General features: G+C 30.3%; 1 protein-coding gene across 1 annotated transcript; it reads left to right on the forward strand.

The window, feature by feature from the left end:
- LOC129980907 (nicotinamide N-methyltransferase-like) lies at positions 1 to 27,156 on the forward strand. The gene is made up of 3 exons (XM_056091383.1): positions 1 to 216; positions 18,124 to 18,331; positions 26,627 to 27,156. The coding sequence occupies exons 1-3, from the start codon at positions 66 to 68 to the stop codon at positions 27,057 to 27,059; spliced, it is 792 nt and encodes a 263-aa protein (XP_055947358.1). The 5' UTR covers positions 1 to 65; the 3' UTR covers positions 27,060 to 27,156.
- The last annotated feature ends 534 nt before the right edge of the window (positions 27,157 to 27,690 follow it).

A 27,690-nucleotide genomic window follows, 5' to 3' on the forward strand; every position in this document is an offset into this window, starting at 1 on the left:
ACTCTGGGTATTCTGAAGAAGTGACTGTTAGCGACCGGTTCGTAGTTTTTGAAGTAGCGTTTGCAATGGAAGAAGAAAAAAAGATCAAAGAAGATTACCTGAAAAACTTGGATCCAAAAACATTCCAAGAATTCAAGCTGCAAGGTCTGAAAGCAGAAAAAGCGGAGAACAATTATGATTTTTGGTTTAAATGTCTCTACGAATTTTTTTCATCCGGTAAGTAGAATATTTTTAGTCAGGATTAATAATTTTTTGAAAAACAAAATACAACGATTCTGCATTTCATAATAAGTTAATTAGAAAAATACAAATTTAGTTAATGAAGAAACGTTATTTAGTTAATGAAGAAGTTTATTACTTTTAACAAAAAATAATTTGTTCAATGTTAACAATTTTTGTAACTTAAAAAAACTATATGCATGAAAAGGACAATGATCAATTTTGCATCAAAGTAAACCCTTAATCAACGAAAATCTTTTCCCATATTCAGTTTCTTAGATTTTTTTAAAGTTATGGAACCCAACCACAAACCATAAACGGAGTTACCCCCACCCTACCAAAACATCCGAAGTAAAATGAATGATTATACCGCCACGACAACGTAATCAGAGATTGAGATGAATGCAAAGTGGCTTCCATTATGGTGCAGAACATTCATATCTACCCACAAAGGGTATGGCAGTAACTTTACCACACACCTTTATTACATTCAACAGGGAAGCGAGAGCCTGCTTACTTATACGGCAATTTTTCACCTCCATATCTGAGGTGTTCCTCAGTGGAATTTAAAATTACAGAATATTATTTTAGATTTTTTTTATGACTTCTTGTGCTCTAAGGATGTCTAATTCAACCAAATAAACAAAATCTATGTTTGTCGCAGAAAACAAACTTCATTTTTAAAAAAATAGAAAACGTAAGTTTATCTCAGAAACACAGCATGGAAAGGAATGAGGACAACGATAAAGTTAATCTTCTCTTTCTCACACGTGAACTTTTTTCTCTGATATTATCGTTCGACATGGAGAAATAGTTTGTTCATAATAATTACTTTCAAAACCACTCCAAGATGAATGAAGTAATCATTTATCTGATTAGTGACTTATTTTTGTTATTTAGAGAAATATCAATGGATCGATAAGCATCTCGGAATGATAAGTACTTTCAAAGATGAAATAATCTCAGTGTCAGTTTTTCAGTGTTGTAGAAACATGAAACGTGTCACAAAACACGAAGGAATACATTTAACTGAGCTACATCTCAATGCTCGTACTCGCTTTGGCAATTGACAAAATCTCTCGAAATCAGATGATTTTGCTTCGATTTAATAATTTAAATTATGTTAAATCAGTACACTTCTTGTTGTGGTAATTTTCAATAAAGATACGACTTGAAAAGTGTATATATTTCCAGACAAACAATTTTCTCAGCTTTAATTAGATAATACTTAATGAAGTCATTTATGGCAGCGGTTCTTAACCTATGGGTCGCGACCCAAAATTGGGTCGCGAAGCATATTTCTTGGGTCGCGCTGAGTCAAACCAAAAAAGTTAGTAATACACCAAATTTCAGACATTTTAGAAATGACGACTTGAATAAATATCAACAATCGAAAATGAATGTGATTAACAAGATCAAAAAATATCAGCTGATTAAAAAAGCGAGAGCAAAAAAAGTACGTGTGATGATAATAACGGTGAGAACTAAATGGAACAAAGCTGCCGAGGGCGTACAAGAGAAGCGCTCCAAATATTTGAATGCCATTTAATTTTGATGTAAGTGATTTGCATGAGGAATTTGTTAATATTAATCAATTTCAAGAACAATTAATAGAAATACAAAGTGCTTCTGGTTAAAATTAAAAACCGAAAAGCCAATAATTGTTAAAGAAGCCCTAAAAGTATTATTGCCCTTTGCAACAACATATATGTGTGAGGCTGGTTTTTCGGCTCTGTGTGTAATCAAAAACAATTACTGGAACAAGTTAAATCCTGAAATAGATATAAGGTGCTCCTTGACAAGCATTCAACCGAGGTTTGAAGATCTTTGAAAATGTATTCAAGTACAAGGTTCTCATTAAAACCGTATGACTTGCATTTAAAATTTAAAAGACTTAACATATGCATTGATATTTCTTTTTTTTTAGGAATAAGTTAAAATGTCAATTATTTTCAAAAAGTTATAAATATATTTTAATTTGGTCAATAAAAATTATTAAAAACACTTGATTATTAATTAAATTTTCCTTGGATCGAAAAGTACTTTTGTTTATCTTTATTATTAAAAAAATAAATAAAAAATTTGTAAGTTAAAAAAAATCTTCATCGTAGGATTGAAGATTTTTTAAAAATACGATCTGAAATAAAGCAATGAAAAAATTTTGACTTTTTTTGGGTCACGACATGAACATATTTCTCAAATTTGGGTAGCGGCTTAAAAAGGTTAAGAACCACTGATTTATGGTAAAAGATTTTCGATTAATGTTTTTCATTTTTCATTATAATGGGATATTAAAATAAATTTAACCCCATATTCACTACTAACTGATGCCATCAATTATATTGAATCGAAACTAAAATCCAGTTAATCGAATAACTGATAATTATTTCTGAAAATATTAAAATGTTCTTTTGTAATCGAGAATACGCAATTGTATAGAATTTCAAACATCAGAATACATTAGGGAGAGATTGAGAAATCGATTTCAAAATTCTATCAGAATGAACATGATATAAATTGCATTAAATTAAAAAAGTGCAGACAAAAACCTACGAACATCTATAAAATCTGTGTTTCGTGTGATTATTGAAAAATTTGTAGGAGAAAATAATCAACAAATAAAACTATTTATAAAGTTAAATTGAAAAAAAAAAAACTTTCTGTTTGCTGTTGTGCCCTTAAAACGAGTCTTAGAAGTACAATACATAATGGGAACATATATTATATATCTATATCTATAAATAATATTCAATCTTAATTATAATCTAATAAAGTTGCATAAAATTAGATTAATTTTAAAGTTATATTTCTATTCACTATTTATTGAGAATAAAATTTATTATTTTTAATAGTAATTAATGAATTTTCTTTCGTATTTTATATATTGTTTTAGTAATTTGGAAAAAAAAATACTTTTCCATTTGCTGCGATTCCATGGGGGGGGGTATCTAATAATTGAGGATGAGAAGCTTTCGGCATGGTGGTTGGTTCTCGCCACCTTGTGGGTACACGAAAAGGTGGGAGTCTATCTTATCCCGTCGATGATAGGAAGTGCTTCCTTAGGGAAGGGTTATACCGTGGCCGGTGATGACACTTAGGACTCACAAACAGCTCCAGCCAGTGTTGCTGTTGCGTCGGTTCGGTCATTCAAGTTTTTCAATGTGCCTTCCAGCGGGTCGGAGTAACCGGTTAAGGTTAAGGTAACCTTTATAAACCCCTGAGGCATTTAGAGTAGTTTTACAATCAGAAGTATAGATCTAGCCTTAATAAGTAACAAATTCTTTAATGGACTACCTACATATAACTCTAAAAATTATGAGTGCTGTGATTTTTATAATCATCATAAAAATCACTTTGTAAGCAATAACATGATTTCTTTTTATAATTATGTGTAAAATGGTAGTAGCCAGTTTGTGGTTTGGGAATTCCTTTTGTTGAGGCTAAAAAATTGTTGCTTGTTTAATCCAATGTTTAAAATTAATTTAATTAGATAAATTTATATTAATATTAAATTAAATTAATATTAATCAATTTAAAATTAATATTAATATATGCTTAAAATTGACATTTTATTAAAATAAAGATGTGGAAACCATTTTTGACCTCTTGTCAGTATGGAGATCAATTTCACATTTACTAAAATCAGTATTAATTCAATAAATTATTTTCTGTGCGTTCAGTTGACTTGTAAAAGAGTGGATTTGACCGGAGAATATCGCTCAACTAAATAAATTAAAAATTCTATTAATCAGAAAAAAGTTACTAAAAAAATTGTTTACGAATCAATATATTCGATCTTATATTTTTGAATGGAATGCAGAAAATAGCTGTTCGGCAACAAATTGGTGTTGGTATCGATTCTTATTATTCACTCACAAAAGAAAAAGAAAGATGATTAGATTTATAATATTCAGTTTTTATTATTAATGGAGAAATGATGTATTTCTTACTTCTTTTCATTAATGGTAGCAATTACCATTGAAACTTCAGACTCTTATACTTTAATATTAAATTTTTTTTTATTCAACAAAATTGATTTTTTTTGGATAATTTCGTTTTTTTGATAAAAGCTGGAATAGTAATTTTAGTAAAAGTGTGTGTTTTTCTTTTATGTATAAAAAATCATATCAATACCTTTCAACCATTTGATTATTAATCTTATATGCTTGATACGATTAAAAAGCCATATTAATCATCTCAGTCATATCACTGCAATCATTTAAAGTATTAAAATTGATGAATTAATTTATATATTTTGTAGGAAAAAAACCCCCTATTGAATATGAATGATTCCATTTGAGTCGTTTTTGATGCAGAAATGCTTATAAAATAGGCTTAATTTTTAGCTGAAGCATATTTAGCTTTATCTTTCATCGTGCTGTAATGTAAAAATGCATTTACGAAAAACTTTGTAAATTATGATTTAAATTCTGGTATTTTCAATTTGACAGAAAATTTTGCATTTCCAGTCAGTTCATCTCTTATTCGGAAAAAACTTTATATGGATTAACAAATCATCGCAAAACTATGTGCCGTGTAACTCATTAATTATATAAAAGATATAAGAATTTTTTTTAGGAATTTATTGTATTTCATTCATCAGAAATTTAGAATTAAGAATTATCATCGAAGTCTTTTTTTCCTTGGAAAGTTAAATCAATACTTGCTCACATGCTTAAATGCTAGCAGCCATATCTCGAATCACATGATTTCGTAATGCGAGATGATTTTTGAAAACTTTAGGATGACTAAAATTTTACGAAAAACGATGCTGATCTTATGTTAATGATGTAAATATTTGCAAATGTAATTCTTGTTTCTAAAAATATTCGAATTTTATATGGAAACAATCATTTCTTTTAATATATAAGTCAACTGAATTGCTCATCTTTCAGAAAGAGGAAAGCTTTATGTCACTATAGAGTGTAAGACAACGAGTAATTTGATGTCAAACAGCATACAATTACTATACCAAATAACTGTTGAATCATGTGTATTATTTCTATTTTGTTTATCCTGATAGATACTGGCAAATTAAATAATTAAAAGTTTATTCAGTGATATATAACTTGACATTGTTAGCGAATTTTTGAGATATTGAGATTGGTTTAAAAATGCGTCTAATATATCAATACGTGTTTTTACTCTTTAAAGTCAGTTTAATTTTTCCATGTCAAGTACGAAATAAAAACAATTCTTTAAAAGTGACATGGAAATATTCATTTATAGTGTTTAATGTCAGTGCATCATTATTTTTGTTCTTAACAACGACTTCAAATTATATCCAAATCATGACTCTTGCGAACGCAATGATGGCTATCATACTAATTACTTACCGAACAGTGCTGTGCTTGCGATTAGATAACTTCAGGAAGATAACAGCTCAACTCAGTTCCATAGAAATGGAAAACAAAAGAACAAACTTTTTATTGCTCAGTTTCGCAATTTTTACCACACTGATGCAAGCTGTCATACTTTTTCATAGTGCTTTCGTAACTTCAGGTGGACCCAGATTTGACATTTTTGCAGTAGATCTGACCAATGTGTACATAATCTTAAGAACAATACATGTTGTACTGACGGTTATTCTTTATTTGTTACCTATGAGTACATTTTCAGTACTTTATGTCACTGTTTGTGTTCAGATAAGAACAGAATTGTCACTTTTTAAAAAACAACTAACATCAAACAATAGAGCGAAATATGAAGAATTATTAGAAAAATACTGTAAAATAAAGTCGAAAGTCGAAGCAATTGACGGTGAATTTTCGTTTCTTATGTTTCTAAGCACCTTTTATAATTCTGTGGTAATATATTATCTTTTGTATAATATCCTCAATTCCGATCTGGATACTTTTGACAATAATGTGGTGCTGTGCCTCTTTTCGAGCACATTTTTTTCTTTTGTTATCACAACTGCATCAGCCACATCGGTGAGTGAAACATCGATGGAAATTGCAGTAGCTGCTAAAAGTTTAACTGCCCCAACGTTATTTTCTGCCCTGACGCTGCAAAGATTTCTGTTTTGTTTGGAGAAAGACATGTATTTCTCCGTTTGGAAAATAACCCCCATTAGAAGAAGTTTCATCACTGGAATGATTGGAGCTATTGTCACATATGTTGCGTTATTCAACAGCTTCAAAGTCTAACGTGATTTATCTTATCAATTCTTGCAATTCTGAATCTATAGGCATTGCTATTATATTGTATCTTATCTACATTTGGAAACTTTTAACAGCATATTGATGTTGTATATCGGCGCATTCTTTTCTTTTATTATCACAAATGTATCAGCCTGTTTTGGTAAGCAAGATATCGATGGATATTGCAAGTATTTTGAGAAAATTAAATGCTCCAACGTTATTTTCAGTTTTGACATTGAAAAGTTTTCTGTTTTGTTTGGAGAAAGACATGTATTTCTCCGGTAGGAAAATAACTCCCATTAAAAGAAGCTTCATCACTGGAATGATAGGAGCTATTGTCACATATGTTGCGTTATTCAACAGCTTCAAAGTCTAACGTGATTTATCTTATCAATTCTTGCAATTCTGTATATATGCATACCTTTTATATTGTATCTTATCTACATTTGGAAACTTTTAACAGCATATTGATGTTGTATATCGGTGCATTCTTTTCTTTTATTATCACAAATGTATCAGCCTTTTTTGGTAAGCAAGATATCGATGGATATTGCAAGTATTTTGAGAAAATTAAATGCTCCAACGTTATTTTCAGTTTTGACATTGAAAAGTTTTCTGTTTTGTTTGGAGAAAGACATGTATTTCTCCGGTAGGAAAATAACTCCCATTAAAAGAAGCTTCATCACTGGAATGATAGGAGCTATTGTCACATATGTTGCGTTATTCAACAGCTTCAAAGTCTAACGTGATTTATCTTATCAATTCTTGCAATTCTGTATATATGCATACCTTTTATATTGTATCTTATCTACATTTGGAAACTTTTAACAGCATATTGATGTTGTATATCGGTGCATTCTTTTCTTTTATTATCACAAATGTATCAGCCTTTTTTGGTAAGCAAGATATCGATGGATATTGCAAGTATTTTGAGAAAATTAAATGCTCCAACGTTATTTTCAGTTTTGACATTGAAAAGTTTTCTGTTTTGTTTGGAGAAAGACATGTATTTCTCCGGTAGGAAAATAACTCCCATTAGAAGAAGCTTCATCACTGGAATGATAGGAGCTATTGTCACATATGTTGCGTTATTCAACAGCTTCAAAGTCTAACGTGATTTATCTTATCAATTCTTGCAATTCTGTATATATGCATACCTTTTATATTGTATCTTATCTACATTTGGAAACTTTTAACAGCATATTGATGTTGTATATCGGTGCATTCTTTTCTTTTATTATCACAAATGTATCAGCCTTTTTTGGTAAGCAAGATATCGATGGATATTGCAAGTATTTTGAGAAAATTAAATTCTCCAACGTTATTTTCAGTTTTGACATTGAAAAGTTTTCTGTTTTGTTTGGAGAAAGGCATGCATTTCTCCGTTTGGAAAATAACCCCCATTAGAAGAAGTTTCATCACTGGAATGATTGGAGCTATTGTCACATATGTTGCGTTATTCAACAGCTTCAAAGTCTAACGTGATTTATCTTATCAATTCTTGCAATTCTGTATATATGCATACCTTTTATATTGTATCTTATCTACATTTGGAAACTTTTAACAGCATATTGATGTTGTATATCGGTGCATTCTTTTCTTTTATTATCACAAATGTATCAGCCTTTTTTGGTAAGCAAGATATCGATGGATATTGCAAGTATTTTGAGAAAATTAAATGCTCCAACGTTATTTTCAGTTTTGACATTGAAAAGTTTTCTGTTTTGTTTGGAGAAAGACATGTATTTCTCCGGTAGGAAAATAACTCCCATTAAAAGAAGCTTCATCACTGGAATGATAGGAGCTATTGTCACATATGTTGCGTTATTCAACAGCTTCAAAGTCTAACGTGATTTATCTTATCAATTCTTGCAATTCTGTATATATGCATACCTTTTATATTGTATCTTATCTACATTTGGAAACTTTTAACAGCATATTGATGTTGTATATCGGTGCATTCTTTTCTTTTATTATCACAAATGTATCAGCCTTTTTTGGTAAGCAAGATATCGATGGATATTGCAAGTATTTTGAGAAAATTAAATGCTCCAACGTTATTTTCAGTTTTGACATTGAAAAGTTTTCTGTTTTGTTTGGAGAAAGACATGTATTTCTCCGGTAGGAAAATAACTCCCATTAGAAGAAGCTTCATCACTGGAATGATAGGAGCTATTGTCACATATGTTGCGTTATTCAACAGCTTCAAAGTCTAACGTGATTTATCTTATCAATTCTTGCAATTCTGTATATATGCATACCTTTTATATTGTATCTTATCTACATTTGGAAACTTTTAACAGCATATTGATGTTGTATATCGGTGCATTCTTTTCTTTTATTATCACAAATGTATCAGCCTTTTTTGGTAAGCAAGATATCGATGGATATTGCAAGTATTTTGAGAAAATTAAATGCTCCAACGTTATTTTCAGTTTTGACATTGAAAAGTTTTCTGTTTTGTTTGGAGAAAGGCATGCATTTCTCCGTTTGGAAAATAACCCCCATTAGAAGAAGTTTCATCACTGGAATGATTGGAGCTATTGTCACATATGTTGCGTTATTCAACAGCTTCAAAGTCTAACGTGATTTATCTTATCAATTCTTGCAATTCTGTATATATGCATACCTTTTATATTGTATCTTATCTACATTTGGAAACTTTTAACAGCATATTGATGTTGTATATCGGTGCATTCTTTTGTTTTATTGTCCCAAATGTATCAGCCTTTTTTGGTAAGCAAGATATCGATGGATATTGCAAGTATTTTGAGAAAATTAAAGCTCCAACGTTATTTTCAGTTTTGACATTGAAAAGTTTTCTGTTTTGTTTGGAGAAAGGCATGCATTTCTCCGTTTGGAAAATAACTCCCATTAAAAGAAGCTTCATCACTGGAATGATAGGAGCTATTATCACATATGTTGCGTTATTCAACAGCTTCAAAGTCTAATGTGATTTATCTTATCAATTCTTGCAATTCTGTATATATGCATACCTTTTATATTGTATCTTATCTACATTTGGAAACTTTTAACAGCATATTGATGTTGTATATCGGTGCATTCTTTTCTTTTATTATCACAAATGTATCAGCCTTTTTTGGTAAGCAAGATATCGATGGATATTGCAAGTATTTTGAGAAAATTAAATGCTCCAACGTTATTTTCTGCCCTGACGCTGCAAAGTTTTCTGTTTTGTTTGGAGAGAGACATGTATTTCTCCGTTTGGAAAATAACCCCCATTAGAAGAAGTTTCATCACTGGAATGATTGGAGCTATTGTCACATATGTTGCGTTATTCAACAGCTTCAAAGTCTAAAGTGATTTATCTTATCAATTCTTGCAATTCTGAATCTATAGGCATTGCTATTATATTGTACCTTATCTACATTTGGAAACTTTTAACAGCATATTGATGTTGTATATCGGCGCATTCTTTTCTTTTATTATCACAAATGTATCAGCCTTTTTTGGTAAGCAAGATATCGATGGATATTGCAAGTATTTTGAGAAAATTAAATGCTCCAACGTTATTTTCAGTTTTGACATTGCAAAGTTTTCTGTTTTGTTTGGAGAAAGGCATGCATTTCTCCGTTTGGAAAATAACCCCCATTAGAAGAATCCTCATCACTGGAATGATAGGAGCTATTATCACATATGTTGCTCTATTCAACATCTTTACTGGCTAACTAGATTTCTTTTATCAATTTCTACAATTCTGTCTTTATGCATTGTTTTCCAAGCGTATCTTCAATCTACATTTGGGAACTTTTGATAGCATATTGATCATATTGATGTTGTATATCGGCACATTCTTTTCTTTTATTGTCCCAAATGTATCAGCCTCTTTTGTGAGTAAAATATTGATGGACATTGCAGCAGCTGCTAGAAACGTAATTGCTCCAAAGTTATTTTCAGTTTTGACACGTTTTTGGTTTGCTCCAACGTTAATTTCCGTTTTGGCAAAGATTTCCGTTTTATTTTGAGGGATACATTTGTTTCACTAATTGGAAGATAACTACCATTAGGAGAAATTTCATCACGATTTTTTTGATGGAAGATATTATCATATACAGGTGGTTATCAAAATAATGAAAATACAAACTAAAATATGGAACGAAATAAAATAATCTTCAAGAATCTTTAACGAGGCGTAGAGAATCTTTATTAAGGAGAATTCAAGAATCTTTATTAAGGAGAATTCAAGAATCTTTATTAATGAGGCGTAGAGATTACCTTTGGTATGTAATATAGTTTGAATTCTCCTTGGAATCGGATCGAACAGGCTTTGAATAGTGCTTAGAGCAATATTAAGAATTTCCAGGATATATTGTGAATTTCCAGGAGAGATGCCGGTGGAAGATATCGATTCCTGATTGAACGCTCTAATTGGACCAGAATGGTTCCATTATATAAAGGTCAGTTAACTGTGCGGACAAAGGTAGATGTTTCACTTTATCCTCGTGCTCATCAAACAGCGATTGGATAAGTTCTATTGCATGGATAGGTGCATTATCATCCTGAAAAATTTCATCTCTTTCAAGAAACAAAGTTTGCATCATAGGATGTACTTAATCAGTTAAGACTGCTCTATACTTCTCTCTTGTGATCCTTCCTTTCAACGTTACGATTGGGCCAACAGGAAGCCACGAAACAGATGCCCATATCATGGCAAATCTACATCCATGCTTGAAAGCTAGAAGGAGACAATCGCCATCACATTTTTGCGCAAGTGTCTCCAAAATGTATATCCGTACTGTTATAAGGAAAAGTATGAAAGACGTTTTATCTACCATATAACTGTTTACTTATCAATCGGTCAGATTTTGTGGGTGACTTGGGGATTGTTATTCTGCAGTATTCTGTTGGTGCCTCGTAACTGTAATTATTGACACTGGATAATTCAGATGCTTAGTGAGCTCTGCTGTCACTTTGGCTGCCGTTATTTTTCGAGACATTATAATCTTCCTCAATACCCGTCGATCCCTTCCACTCAGCTTCTCTTTCCATCCACTATCTTGCTTTGCCAAGCTTTTCTTGCCACACTGTGTGTATGCTGTAATGAATTTAGACACTCTAGAAACGCCTAAAAGCTGGGATATTTCAGTCATATTTACTACACTTTTGACAAAAATATAAGGCGTATACAATTTCACTAAAGCTACCTCAAACTACCATGATATATATATATATATATATATTATGTTTAAAAAAACTGGTAGATAGGAATATATTTTAATGGTTATGAAGCGTCTTTTTAAATGCCAATTTTATTCACAGGTGTGTTCATTATTTTGATAACCACCTGTTTGTTGTATTATTCAAAAGTTTTAATGGCTACTTTGATTTATCTTAGCAATACTTACAATTCTATCTTACATATTATTCTTATAACGTACCCCGAATTAAAATTCAGAAGCTTTTGGCGGCATATTGATGCAGTATATCTTCGTACATACATTCCTTTTTTTTTCTTTATTACCACAGTTTCAGTCTTTTTGATAAGTGAGACATCGATGGTCATTTCAGTTGTTGCTAGAAGTTTAACTGCGCCAATCAATCTTTTCTTCATTTCTCATCCTACACAGATTTCTGTTTTATTTGGAAAAAAGCGTCTATTTCTCTGTTTGTAAAATCGCACCTATTAGAAGAAGATTCATTTTTAAAACAATACTAGTTATTTTCATGTACAGTGGCTCCAAAAATTGAGTATACACTATACTCTTTCTTCTTTAATTTTATTCTTTTTGATCTTAACATTCCTGTTTATGGCTAATATTTATAAGAACGACAAAATATACATTAGCAAAAATATTAGGCTAAAAAACAAAAAAGAGAAATCAATAATATTTTAATTACAGTCATTTTTATGTCAAAGTTGCAAATTCCAAAGTCACAAAATTCAGTATACACTTTATAAAATATGCAATTTGACTATTATTTATTTTTAAATGAATAAGTAAAATAGTTTTGTTACGTTAATTGGCAATCATTGATTTCCAAGCGAAAACAAACGTTTTGGTTATCATAATGAGCTCTAAAAAAAGAAACAAATGTTGAAATTCGGAAACTTGTTATTCGATTGCCTGAAGATGGTAAATCTCTACGAGGAATTGCAAGGGAAATTCAACGCAGTCACGGATGCGTTCAAAAATTATCCAGAAGTATAAAATGTATAGCCAAATTGTTAATAAACCTGGAAGAGGAAGAAAAGAAATCCTCATTGTCACGACCAAGAGAAGAGTTATTCGAGAGGTCGCAAACAATCCTAAGGTGAATGCTACAAAAATTGCTACATTTGCTCCAAGAACAATTGGAAAGTGTGTTTCTGCAGAAACAATTCGAAGAGTAATCTGAAAAGCAAATTATAATGGTCGCGTAGCCAGAACAAAACCATTCATTTCCAAAGTAAATGGAGAGAAAAGAATTTCATTTGCTAAAAGTCATATTTCAACTTCTGGAATCAAGTAATATTCAGTGACGAAGTAAGTTCAATGTTTTTGGTAGTGATGGTCGATTTTATGTGTGGAGAAAGCCCAATTCTGAACTTCTTAAAAACACCAATGCTTCTGTCAAGCATGGAGATGGTTCACTTCTTGTATGGGGCTGTGTGTCTGCAAAATGATTGGGAAATTTAGTTTTCATTGATGGAATCATGGACAAAATCAAATATTTGGATATATTGAAGAACAATTTAAAACAAAGTATCCAGAATTTGGGTTTAGGGTCAAGTTTTCTGTTTCAACAAGATAATGATCCGAAGCATACAGCTAAAATAGTTAAGTTATGATTGTTGTATAATTGTAAATTGCAATTGCACACCCCTCAATCTCCAGATCTCAATGTGATTGAAAATTTGTGGGCTCAATTAGGAAAATCAGTTCAAAAACCCAATATTAGGGGCAAGGAACACTTAAAAAGATTATTACAAGAAGAATGGTCGAAAATATCCGGCAAAACAACTCAAATTCTTGTCAACTCAATGCCACACCGTTTATAAGCTGTTCTAAATGCAAAAGGATATGCAACAAAATATTAATTTATCTTTTTCTCTTTTTGTTTACAGATTTTGCTAGATGTATACTCAATTTTGCGACTTTGGAATTTGCAACTTTGACATAAAAATTACTGTAATAAAAATATTATTGATTCCTCCGTTTTGTTTTTCAGCCTAGTATTTTTGTTGATGTATATTTTGTAGTTCTTATAAATATTAGCCATAAATAGGAATGCTAAGATCAAAAAGAATAAACTTAAAGAAGAAAGAGTATAGTGTATACTCATTTTTGGGAGCCACTGTATATAGAAGTATTAAACAGCTTCAGCCTTCTGTTTTTCTTTTATGTATGAAATATGCGTAGTCTTTTATGTAAATGAATGATCTGATAACATAAATACATTATTTTATATGATTTAAGAAAAATAAAGCTTTCTTTGAAAATACTCCTCAATTGGGAGAATATACGTGACTTTTCTCCGTTTCCATTGCTCGAAATATCTTCAGTAGTTATGCTGTTCAGTTACCTCGTCATTTTGAAATTTATCTTAACATTGCATCAAGGCTATCCCCAGATGAACAACCTTCAATTCAACAACAACAACAACAAAAAGATATCACAAGAAGTTAAGCGTGTTAAGTAGGATGGGTATAGACGGTAGAGATTGAAATAGGACTTCAAACTTGATGACAATGCTTGCTGAGTATGCAGATTTTGGGATTATTTTTGCACGAGAGATTTTCCTAAACCGAAATGCTTTATTACAATCATGTGTACAAATGATTTTCCCAAACTGAGCTCATTAGATAATCATATGGACGGTGAATTGGAGATTTGAAAGAACAAAAGGCAGCGCAAGTAAATGAGATCGATGGTCATCCTGGATTTATATCTTTGCTTTTTTACGGCCACCACTGAATTATTAGGCCACTTCAACAGATTAGTTCTATACACATTATTCAACGTTCCATGAATTCCCTGGGAAGTTTTTCAAAAAAATTTCCAAGAATTTGATGTTAAATTAATTTTATATGCATTCATTTATCTTCATCGTCAATAAGAATTAAGGGCTGAGTTCATAAAAAAAGATATGCCAACACAACAGACAGAGCATATAGGCAAACATAATCTCTAGGTTATTCTTAAGGGTTTAATTTGTGTATTTATTAGACAGATAAGGTACACAGAAGGAAGCACAGTAATCGCCAGTAATTCCATCCTCTGATCTTTAGGAACGTCGACCCATTAGACTTTTAAAACATTTTTGAATTTGCAAAAGACATTTTTAGTTTAAGACTGTGTGCATATTTGCACATTTGTTTATGAACGCAAAATATTAAAATTGCATCGAACCGGAAGGTTGAAATTTAAAGCATGGTGCATACATCCAAATTACAAATCTCTTGCAAATTATAGATGCCCATCAATGGAAAATGCACTTCGTTTAAATACACGCTTTATTTTCGTCATTGTATGATGAAAATATAAAATATTATTTAGTATTTACTTAGCCAGTCACGATGAGTCAAAATGTCTCAGATATTTTTAATAATTGCATTTATTTACATGCATATTGTTATTGCATCAATGAAAATGATAAGCAAATTTAATCTTGCACATTATAGTGATTACAATTATATATAAATGTTTATAAACAATTGAAATCAATTTTTCAATTAGTGAATCTTATTATGTTCATGATTCCACAGCATAGAGCTTTTAAGTATCCAATTGCAACAAACCTTTACTGTATTATTTTAACAATCTTAAACTTGCTCTGTTCGTTGTATACATGAACCTCTTTAATGAAGTCCAATCTCATTACATCATAGTGTTATTAAAGCTATGCAATCAAGAACATACACTTATGGAGAAATATTTTGGAAAATAAAAATACGAAGCCAAATAACAGCAATGGCAAGTTTTAGAACAAATGGTTATATCAGGATTTTTGTTGGCTTCATTTTAAAATACTTCATTGCCACCAAATTTGCCCAAAGATAATAAATAATTATATCTATGTAAGAATTATTTTATCTGAAGCAGAATGCAGTTTGAAGACAGTGAAGATACTTTTAATTTCGTGACGTCGTCGTGACGTTTCGTCACATTTATTTCATTTATTTATTTCAAGCAGGATTATGCACAAGCTATGAGCACACAGAAAAGGAATGAGGAAAAAGCTCTTGGGCATTTTATCCCTGGTCTTATATAACGAGAAATTGATAGGGAAAATATTTCTTCATAGTTCTAATATATAATGAAATTTTGATAGAGATTTCCGGTACACGCGCGGACAAGGTAAAGGAAGGTTTTAAAAAAAGAATTTGTATCATCAGCGGTATTTTGTCTCTTCACGCGGAGTGTGTGAAAGTTAGGCCTTTAGCCGATTCAGCAATTTTACATAGCTTCTCTTGAATTAATTACGTAGAGAAAGTGGAATTGGATCACGAAATAAGAGAATATTTTAGAATGAAGTTACTATGGGCTAAATTAAAATAAAATCTTGAAAATTAATTGAAATTAGAGTTAAAATATCATTACATCTATATTATATATATATATATATATATATATATATATATATATATATATATATATATATATATATATATATATATATATATATATATATTACTATCACCTGAATACGGATAACACGGCAGTCTATATATATATATATAGAGACTGCCGTGTTATCCGTATTCAGGTGATAGTAAAACTCCCTCAGCGTAGAATTTGATGCAACTAGAACGTTCACTGGATGAATCACACTTACTATATAATTAGATATTCGCTTCTCTGCTACAATTTAGAGATAACAAGGAACTAAACATCTTATTAGATAGTAATCGAAATCACTGACCTGAATCATGGCAGCGAAAATGTTAACGGAAAACTTTTTATTAAGTATTATAATAATATAGAAGGAATAAAAAATTGTGTGTGAAAAGCAACATCTCTTTTCGAATACTTATAAAACAAAATCGATTTCTTCAATGTATTTCATATCCCCTTATAATTTTTCATTTTACAAAAAAAAAAAAAAAAAAAAAAAAAAAAAAAAATTCTATTAGCTACAATTTCTTCTTTCCTTTACACATAAGTTTTAGTTATATTTTGATAAGCTGTTTGTGATGATCTGTGATTCTCTGGGATTATTTGCTATGTTGAATTCTAATTAAATCTCTTATGCTTAACTTAAGGTTCGTGTTTCTGTTAACAAAATATTTTTAAGTTTCGAATTGCTGCAGACAATAATGTGTTATTTTAATTAATAAACTTTACTTATTTAGTACATGAATCGTTTTATTGGAATTGAATTCTATAAGATCTGAGTGCCATTGAAATGTCTGCATAATGCATTTTCAATTGCAAGTTATTTTTTGAGGTAATGTAGTTTCAGCATCTGATTCAACATGTAAATTGCAGAGATAATAAGCAGAAAATTTACTTTGTTAGCTTTCAACAATCGAAAAAAATAAGACAATGAAATATTTGACGAAATAATGAACACACACACACACACACACACACACACACACACACACACACACACACACACACACACACACACACACACACACACACACACACACACGAGCATATTACATTAATTAAATAAATATGCAGTATAGGAAAATGTGTATTCCTGATTGATTTTTTTTATAAATCTGGGAAAAGTTCAAATGCCTTACTCCTTTTTAGTGCAGTCTTGAACGACTGATACTTAAATATTAATATAAATTAAAATGACATAACAAATTTAAATATAAATAAATATAGATAATGCAATAAAATTAAGTTTTCGTTTAAAGTCTAACTGAAAACATTTTGAGCTTATAAATATCATAAACGCAGAATCTGCAATATTCTGTTAAAGATAACACTTCAAGAAAGCCACGTTTATGTTCTGTAGAGTTCCTTAAATACTGATAGCTCAACAATCGATTGTACTATCGACTGTTTTCACTTAGGCAATGCCATGATTAGATACAATTTCTGTCGATAATTAATACTGGTCCCCCTCCCGTTCTATATATACGTAAGAAAAAATGAATTACACATTATTTTAGATCTAAAAGTTTCTGAGTATAATTATTTTAGTTCTAATAAACCTCTCGAAATGTTTAAGAACTCTTAATTCGAAATTGAATAGTAATTAATCAATTTTTATTAAAGATTTCGGATATACAAACGCTTTTATTCTGACAGAGGAAAAGAGAGGAATGCTTTCTTTCCTCTCGTCCTTCCTCAGTTAGGGGAATTCTTCACGATCGGAGGGTTCCAGATTCGTGACCCGATTCCACTGAAGAACCGTCGTGTAAGCAGGTCTGGTGCACTTTAAATCCATCGGGGCCAAATGTCCTTCCACTGGTGTGTATGTGGGAGGGGACAGTTCAGGTGTCATCCTCTCACCTGACCGCTGTTCAAAATTACGAGGTCCATCCCAAAATAGCCCTTTAAAACGGGACGTTAATGTAATGTAATGACGTTCCAAATTCAGAGGAATAAACTTCAAGGTATTTGATTTTTGCATAAAAACTTTCAATTTGAATCTGCTTCTTTCGGACACAATCAGTCTTGGAGAAGAACTCCAAAAGGCATACCCAATTTTCCTTACTATACAATAAAGGTAAGCATAGAACAAAGCATGGTGGAAGTGTGCGTGGAAGTGGTGGGGAGAACTCATCTATTTATTTAGTAATATTTTGGCACAGTAATTATTCCAAAACGGTTAAATGAGATTTGTTATTTTTTAGGGAATTACTCCGGTACCCGAATGTTAGAGATCGGAAGCGGCCCAACTGTTCACAACATCGCCACTGCTAGTGCGTATTTTCCTTACATCGTGCAGAGCGAGTTCGTGGAGAGTAATTGCGAACAACTTCGCAAATGGCTGCGAAACGACCCCGATTCCTTGGATTGGACCATATTCTTACAGAGAGTTGCCAGGGCCGAAGGGAAAGAGTGAGTTAAATCATTAATCATATTTTTGAATATTTACCAAATTTTTTCTTTCAGATTGCTCGTTTCATGTTTAATGACATGTCTTTATGTTGTAGAGAAAACTTATAAGCCAGTTAACAGCTACACTGCATGAGCAATTGCTTTTGTATCGTGGTCATGTTACTGGGCTGCGAACTACAAGGTCCAAGGTTCTATTCCCGCGCATCTAAATCCGCTATAATGGTGACCCGGACGTGATCCTTCAACCTTCGTACAGCGTTGTGGCGCCATCAATCCACAGCAAACCAAAGTATCCACTATAATGTTTTGCAGTCATCGTATTCACTAACTCTCAAATATACATATTTCCTATAGATGGATTTCGTTCAAAATTTAACAGAAGTCTGTTGTAAAGACCATAAACCAAATTTCATTATTCTATCTAAAACCGTGTTAAACTATCATATTCACAAAGATGCAAATACAATTCCAAAAATATGTTGAAACGTCTGAAAAGTTCGTATAGAAATTTGATTACCTTTGCCTGTTGCCATTCTATAATAAGTAAAAAGAGCTATTTGTGTGTCACGTACATTAGTTAAAGTTTTATATATAAAGATTTTATCCAAAGATTAATTTTATAAATTATTATAGAAAGTTTATTTTGTTATGAATAAATTAGAAATTTTTATGTTTTATCATTGTAACGTTTAAATAAACTAATAGCTTATAATAATTAAATGAATAATAAAATGTAATGGTTTTCCGATGAATTAGATTTAAGCCAGAAATCCTTGAAATGGAAGCATAAACTCGATTTTCTTCTAAACGTTTGTTATGATATTTGGAGATTTCGCTTTTATCCGTTTATAAGAATAAATATAATACAATCGAGAAGCATTACATCGAGAATAGAAAAAAATTAGGTGTTTCCTTGACGTCACAGGAAAAAAGGAAGTCTGTCATTGGTCGAGTTGGACAAATAAGCCGAAGGCCAACGCTTTTTAAGTTCATTTTTATTCCCTGTTTGAAACAGCTGTCAATTGCAGGAAACCATGAATTGTTCTGTGTTGCCAACGTGTTTTACTTCAGAGTACAATTGTACTCACTTAAATGAACATCGCGATGCCATCAGAAATTGTTTGATTACTCTAGGAAAAACCTTGAATACTTTTAAAAAAAGCACATAAATTTGATTATGAAATAAATCATAATGGGTGGCTTCAGTGAAAATAAAATAAAATATATGTTATGCCAGGAAATAATTAAAGCTTATATATATGGCTTTTGATTTTTTTTTTTTTTTGCTTTGTTTGAAGCTTATTATTTTTGAAATTTTTACAGAAATGAATCCGTTTAACTTACATATTAAAATAAGGCTTTATGTAAAATGTAATTTTATTGTAATTTAATTAAATACTTTATTTTGAAAAACTATTTAAAACCTTTTTATGTACAAATTCTGTCTTTGTCTCTAAGCATTTCCCATAGACGTTTTTATTGTATGTAGCAGAGATTTATCATATTTCAATCATATTCAAATAGCATTAAATTATTTCATCAAAATGATATATTTATTTTATATAACTAATTTAATAACTTAACAAGATTGGCAAGAAAGTTTACGAATCTGTATTATTTGATAATTCTTATTGTAAATCTCACTTTAATTATTTTTAATATTAAATTTATGCAAAGTATTAAAACAATTATTATACAATTATCATTATACAATTAAATATAAAATCATTTAATAAATCAATTTCACTCACAGCAGTGAAAATAGCGGCATCACATGCAAAAATTCGGAAGAAAAAAGTTACAACAGCATGAATTCCTTTTTGTATACGTTTCATTATTTTAACGAATAATAATAATTTATAAAGAGAAACCTATAGCGATTCCTAACGAATATTGCCTGGATGGTTCAATGACCTTTGAACTTGGCGGCCATTTACTGACTCCTTAACAAATTTAGTGACATTGGCGAAAGATATAAAGGTTCTGGCAAATGAAAGATTTATGATTATATCTCTATTAAGAACTGAAATTTGAGGGTTCTCTAGAATTTCCATAGGACATCATACCCGATTTGGAGACTATATAAAGCAAGGTGCTCACACGAGGAAACGATATCCTTGCAAAGTTGTGCTCGCAGAATGAGCTTTCTGGCTGTTATACTGAACGCTATAAAAGCTTTCTAACTAGCAATCTATTTCCATTGTTAAGTTTCCACAAGTGATGCTCTTTTAGAACCTATATTTGGCTATATTACTATTACCTGTATTTCGCATTTTTTGGAAGTTTCGTGGAATAAGGTATCTCTTCCCGTTATCCTGCCTGTGGGAATTTATTCACTAATCGATTTTCATAACTCTATATAATTTAATATCAACATATATGTTTTAAAAAATAATCTATATGCTCACATTTCGATCTGTGGGTTGCGATTAGTAATTATTAGCTATCATCATAAACTAATGCGAAATCCTTGCAATATAATTTTAATTTAGCATAGAACTAATATTATTATAAGACTTAGTAATAAAATGCAAAATCAAAAATAGAACCTAAAAAATATTATTCACTTAATTCAAATAATTTAATTCATAAACTTACATAAGCTATTAAATGTTGTTAAAAGTTCAGTTAAAAGTAAAACTTATCTATAATTTTGACTACAAGTAAGCATAACATTTTTTTTAAAATCTATGTTATAGTATTTTTCAGTACTCGCAGTCAGATATACATTAATGAAAAACGACAAACAATCCCACTGTTGACAAATTTGGTTTAAAATTTAATACACATTTACAATTTTGAAGTTAAATCTATATACCAAGATTTATCCCTACAGCTTTTTGCATTTTTCAGTTGTTATTTCTCAGCATACGAACTTCCCACTGGCCGATTTCATACGGATTTTGATAGATAATTGCAGATTTGCTATCAAGGCAACATGTCAAATTTCATCCATTTAGTTCAATGGAGATTTATGTTCTCATGCTCGCAAAAAGATAGAATAATTCCAAATATGCACATTTCGGAATTTAAGATCGTTGGTCTAGAATCACTTGTTCTAGTCTCGCGCTCATTCCGAGCATGAGTAAGATTTGTTTTGAAATTTTCCTTCGTTTACTCAATAAAATGGTGAAGTAAAGGATTGACGATCAAGGGTTATTCAAAGTTAAAAAGACCTTTCAAGGAATGCAAAAGTTAAAATAAATTGTTCCAAACATTTTTTTAAGATACTTGTCCTAGACTCGCACTCATTCCGAGGAGATGTAAGATTTGTTTTGAAATTTAGAATAAAATAGTATGGTAATGGAGAAATGGTAGAGTAAAATCTTATAGAAAATTAAAGAGACCCTTTAAGGGGTACGAGAGTAAAAAAAAATAAATTTTTGGATTCGTTGTTCTAGAATCACTTGTTCGAGACTCACACTCATTCTGAGCTTGAATAACATTTGTTTTGTTTTTTTAATTTTTTTTCTCTTTTATATAAAATGAAATGGTGTGCTAAATAATAAAGAGTTAATGATAAAAAGTTTTTTCCAAATTTAAAAGACCTTTTAAGATGCATTAGAGCTATTTGTTTTTGGAATTGTTGATCTAGAATCACTTGTTCTAGACTCTCACTCATTCTGAGCATGAGTAACATTTTTTTAGGCTTAACTCTATTTGCAAAACCGATTCTGTTGTAAAAGGTTTATGATAAAGGAATATTAAAAATTCTCAAGGTCTCAACCACAAGGTCTCAAGTTCTATCCTTGCGCATCTCAATCCACAATAATGTTTTAATGGTGACTGGTTACTATTTAAAAGACCAAAACTGATTAATAATTCGTGCATTTTTGAGCTTTAGCAGGGAATTGATTACTGAGGTCCGGATGGCTGCTTTTTCCCTCTTAGCGGGAAACAAATCGTTACTGTTATATCAAAATGTTGTATGTTAAAAATCATACACAACATACGAAATTCTGATATAACAGCTGAAGTTATTGCGACATTATAAAGGGTGTTCCAAAATTAACTCAAGATTTGAATTTGCCACCATTCGTGCAGTAAAGTGTTGGCAACCCTATTAAAAATCATTTGAGAGCTGAGAGTTTTAAGTTAGTAAAAATAGAGCTGTTACACGATGGTTTCTTTGAAGTGTTTTCTTTGATGAACAATATTTAAAAAATAATGAAAGTCTGGCGGCCACAGCTGGGAAATTTCAGATATGGCCACCTAGATCGTATAATTTAACACCATTGAATTTCTTTTCATAGGGTTATTTGAAGTCAAATGTCTCTGCCTACAAGCACACGTGCGTTGAAGGAGGAAATTCAATGCTGTATCAACGAAATTCAGCCACATTTATGAAAAAGGTTCATTGAAAATTTCGACAAAAGATTGCGTTTGGGCTATCAAAGTTGCCCATTCAGATCGTATTCATTTTGGGACGCACTTTACAAGTTGTGGCAAAATACAGTAATCTTATAAAAAATTGAAAGCATATGTACATAAATAAAACAAGTGTTTTCAATCAATAAAAATGATTTGATAAATTTGACATATGATATTTTAATATAAAATTCATGAATTATATACTAATTTTTCGAGACAGCAACATATCCCTAAAGATTGGGGATTCTTCAAGGTCGTTTTAACCAAGAGAAAATTTCGCACTTCTCTTTTACGAGAGCACTTGGTTCATTAATTAGACAAGAAATATCAGAGAACGTACTGTTGGAATTATCATCATAATATTTCTAAGGATATTAATAATTATTTTTTTTGTTTAAAAAGTTGAGCATTTTGTCTTCATTTTCTCGAGTTTTAAAATATCATTTAATATCTAAGTAAACAAAGCATAGAGATCAAAGTGCATAAAGCCCCCCATATCAAACTGCATGTATTTAATGATTGATTAACCCTTTTCATTCATTGTACGTGTACTCAATGCCTTCTAAATACTATAACATTCCAGAAAATAAAAAAATTCAATCATTTAGTATAAAAGTTTATTTCTATTTTTGAGGTTGGTAACTTTCTATTATTACAGACGATTTTGTGTGTGTGTAGAACAAAAATTTAGAACGAGCTTTAAATAAACACCAAAAGGATAATTGATGAAGAGCTATCTAATCGCGGATTTTTTGAAGGTTTATTTTTTATTTTATTCTCCTTCTTATAATACAGCATTTTTAATCGAAATATAAATCGATCATTGGATATAATTAGTTGTAAGGATGGATTTAGGTTTGATCATGCACTTTCAGCTTTTCCAAAAGAGAACTTTAAAAGGATTCGTGAGAGATAAGAAGAAATCTGCAATATTTTTGAATAAAATGACTACAAAAAATTTCAATCGTTGAATTGCGTATGCCATCTTAAATTTAGACTGTTTTCAGGGATATTGTAAAAGAAAAATTTCAGATTTAATAGCTGATTAAATAATAAAGATGTTATTGCTGAAAAAGTTTTGTAGCAGAATAATATCTACTGAGAAAGTACTTTGAGAAGAAGAATGTTATAATGTTAAAGAGGATGTTATATAAATACACTCTTGAAGACATTCTAACTGTTAAATGGTTTCAAAATCAGATTTATGTTTGCAGTGTTGAATATTACAAATTTGCTTCAGAAATTCATTGAAAAAGTAGTGAAAATTAATGAAGAATATTACATATGGCTACTCCTTTATTGCCACGTTCTTACGGATTCTACTCTAAAAATGGACAGCATATTTCAGCAAGAATCTGTACTAATGTAATAAATCATATCAACCCAGACTAGCTGCAGGTCATATGTTCGAACTTTACCAAATGAAAAGATTGGCCACTTTATTCACTGGATCTAAATCTTTTTAACTGTTTGCATCTGGGATATTTTAGAGACTAAAATTGTTCGAAATAGAGAACCATTTTTTTTTAATACAAGAAAGTTTCCAAATTATGGGAACAGGTAGACTCTCCTAAAATTGATGTATACCGCAATTTGAAAAGGCGTAAGAAATTATTTTTGGTCATCGATAACACTGCTAGTGCATTCAAGCAAAATTATTTTTAAATTCAATATTTTCGCAGTATTACATCTTCATATAAGAAGTTTATCAGATTGTTGTGTTTATCATAAGTATCAAATAAAATGATTCAATATTTACTACATTCTTTAGTATCCATATTGTTGATGTTTATCTCCATTTCTAGATTCCATTTGGTGACCTATTTCAATATGTCTTTCTTCTTTCTATATATTACATTCTTAAAATATCTTTCTAAAGGGTTTGAAACCAATAAATCATTACTTTATTATCTGACCTCTTCACTCTCGTTTGGTTAATCTGTTGGATGTAAATTCTTTTACCTCTTAATTAGATGATGTTCTCTCTCTATATTTTTTTCTCATAAATATAAAAACCTAAAAGACACCCAATTTACTTTCGAATATTAATATAATTTTTGTCTTCCGAACTCCTTGTTAATATTTTATTACAGTTATCAATATCAGTAATTTTTAAAAGGATGCCCCAATCAAATTCGTCCTTAAATCGAGAAAGCTAATATGTGTTAACTTCTCTTATGTGTTTTTTCTGTGGATTATTATTAGAATTTTGTATTAAATATATTCGCTACATTATTTGATTGTTAGTACAATTAAGCAAAATTTTTTCCCATTTTATCTTGAACAATTTTGGTTCAAATTATTTCATTCTTTAAAGTTTCATTCTTAAAGTTAATTCAATGATCACTAAACAAAGCCGATTTCAGTACTATAGATATAATTATGATACTATAATTATCAAAAGAGAAGTAATTATAATGCTACAATATTATCAAAAAATCATATTAAGTATTATTTTCATATTTAAGAAAAATCCATGTGGCGAAAACAAAAGTAAAGAAATTGGATGTTACAGATTGTGTCAGTTATAGCTCCAAATGATTTACATAATATATCGCAAACGAAAAACATTTGCTCTTAAAATTACCACTGAATCATTTTATTACACAACCACTCAAGTTCTTATTCACTTTTTTTTTTGAAGAAACAAAAAACAATATTTTAAATTCTTATCACAAACTATAGTGAAGAGTTTTTAAGGCGATTAATTATATAAGCTAATTTAGATATTAATAGTTAAATTAATGTGATTAATAATTAAATTAATAAATCAAATTGATTTCATCAGCTAAGTAATTTTCTTCACTGAAATTGGTATCAGTTTCTAAAATATTACTACAAAAAGTGAATTCTTATTGTAATAGAGAAGGCGGAATCTGCTGCATTAAAAAACGAGCCGCGACCAAAATTCAGCTTTAAAAACTACTTAACAGCTTCACTAGCATATCTGATAACAAGAATTTTAAGGAAATTAAGAAATGAACATATGTTTCACTCACCTTTCATCCATATTATATGATCATTCCATTAATCTCTTATTCATTCTCGCATTTCCGCTACACCAAGTTAACCATTCACATTTACAAGTATTCCGAGTAACAACAAAAATTCCTCTAAATATATGCAGAATGAAAATGAAAAAGCGAATTGTGAAATCAAACCAAACGATTAAAAAAAGTTTTAGCAAAAGATTTTTTTTAATTAAAAGATGAAAGCTATTAAAATAAATCATTTATGCAAGAGTGAAAAATAAAATAAATTAATTTAAAAAAATCGAAATTATCTTTAAAAATCTAGTATTTTTCCTTTTTAAAAAATAAATTCTTGTTTTTAGTTAATTATTTAATAAGCATTTTAAACTTCTGATCTCCTTAAAATTTGCATAATAAATATGCAGCTCAACAATTTTAGGAGCTAGAAATTGCGTACGCTTTCAGATGAAAAATTCTTTGTTAAATATTTAGCTCAAATGTTATAGAACGTATTCTCTCGCACTGTTTGCGATATTCAACTCATAAAGCAAACATTTGGAACAAGTTTATTTCATTACCAATTAGTTTAGTCTTACTAAGATTTGTTCTAAAAGCTTTTTTTGTCAGCGGCATCAGCAAATTTTTCTTCAATCACTAAATATTTTTGTCATCTAATTTCTTAGAATTACAAGAATATTGAGTAATATATTTCAATCAATCAATTATTTGATTGCAGAGGTTACCTCAATGGCTTGCTAACCCGGGTTTTCAACTTCGAAATCCTAGACGTTGGAAATTCTAAAAACTTGCATACGCTATAGTTTTTCTTTAAATGAAATACAAGAAATGCAATAAAAGTTTACTACATATTATAATACTTCAACTCATTGATCTACTGACAATATATGACTTTTCTGTATTTTCAAATTAATATATCTTATCCTCTTTACAGGGATGTCGATGCCGCTGTTCCAGAAATCGAAGCCCGAATCCGTTCTGCAGTCAAGGCAGTAGTTCATGCGGATATTTTGGATGATCAGGTCATTCCAAAAGAATACGCCCAAGAACCTTATGATCTCATTTTGTCGGTTCTGACATTTGAAACGGCAGCTGTCAATTTGGAATCCTATTCGAAAATTCTTGGAAGAGCTAATCGCCTGCTCCGAAAAGGAGGGAAAATGATTCTAATTAGTGCCACTAAGTGCACGTATTGGCAGGTGGGAGGGAACAAATTCCACTGTTTATCCTTGGAGGAACACGAAATAGAAGATGCGCTGAAAAAGAATGGTTTTGGAGAAATAAGTTGGAAGATTCGAGAACGTCCTGACGATGGTTTGCCATTTAATTGCGAGAATGTGTATTTCTTGACTTGCACAAAGCTTTAAACATTAAGTTTTATTTTTAAATACAGCATTGGAAGTCTTTTAGTTGTTTGAAAAAATCGTCTTTGCATTTTAGTTCAAATAAATAAGATTTATTTTACCTTATGATTTAATTAGACTTTGTTGTCCTTGGAATCTCTTTTGAATTTAAGAATACCTCTCAAAGGCGATTTCTGTGAATGAAAATTGTGTTGTCACATACTAATAGTAATTTCACATTCCAATTTTAATTTTTTGAAGTCTAATCACGCACCATAAAATAGAAATTACGTCACATAAAAATCTCATGTATCAAATGATTTAAATAGTTTAAAACTTCCAAAAAGAATTAATTAACCAATGAAATACGATATCTACTCATAATCCTTGATGGGACTGACCAGAATTTTAATATGAATTCAAAATAATTCACAAAGCATCTGGGATGATATAAGTTCTCATTTTTTTACATCGTGTGCAGTTTTTCACTTGAAAAAAAAGGAAGAGCAAATGATGACTTTAATTTCTTGGATTAAAATAATTTAATTTATTGATAAATTTTAACTTAGATATATAGAGTGTCTCTGAATTTATGATCCAGAATTTAAGGTTAGATAAAATACTTATAAAGAAGCATTTTTTTGCATATTAATGT

This window comes from Argiope bruennichi, chromosome 8 (genome assembly GCF_947563725.1).
Source record: "Argiope bruennichi chromosome 8, qqArgBrue1.1, whole genome shotgun sequence".
In the NCBI taxonomy this organism is placed as follows: Eukaryota; Metazoa; Arthropoda; class Arachnida; order Araneae; family Araneidae; genus Argiope; species Argiope bruennichi.

Excerpts from the sequence above, each read along its gene's own strand:
- LOC129980907 (XM_056091383.1), top strand. The coding sequence starts at position 66 with ATGGAAGAAGAAAAAAAGATCAAAGAAGATTACCTGAAAAACTTGGAT. Across the intron at positions 217-18,123 it reads CTACGAATTTTTTTCATCCG|GGAATTACTCCGGTACCCGA; the intron begins GTAAGTAGAATA and ends GTTATTTTTTAG. Across the intron at positions 18,332-26,626 it reads GCCAGGGCCGAAGGGAAAGA|GGATGTCGATGCCGCTGTTC; the intron begins GTGAGTTAAATC and ends TCCTCTTTACAG.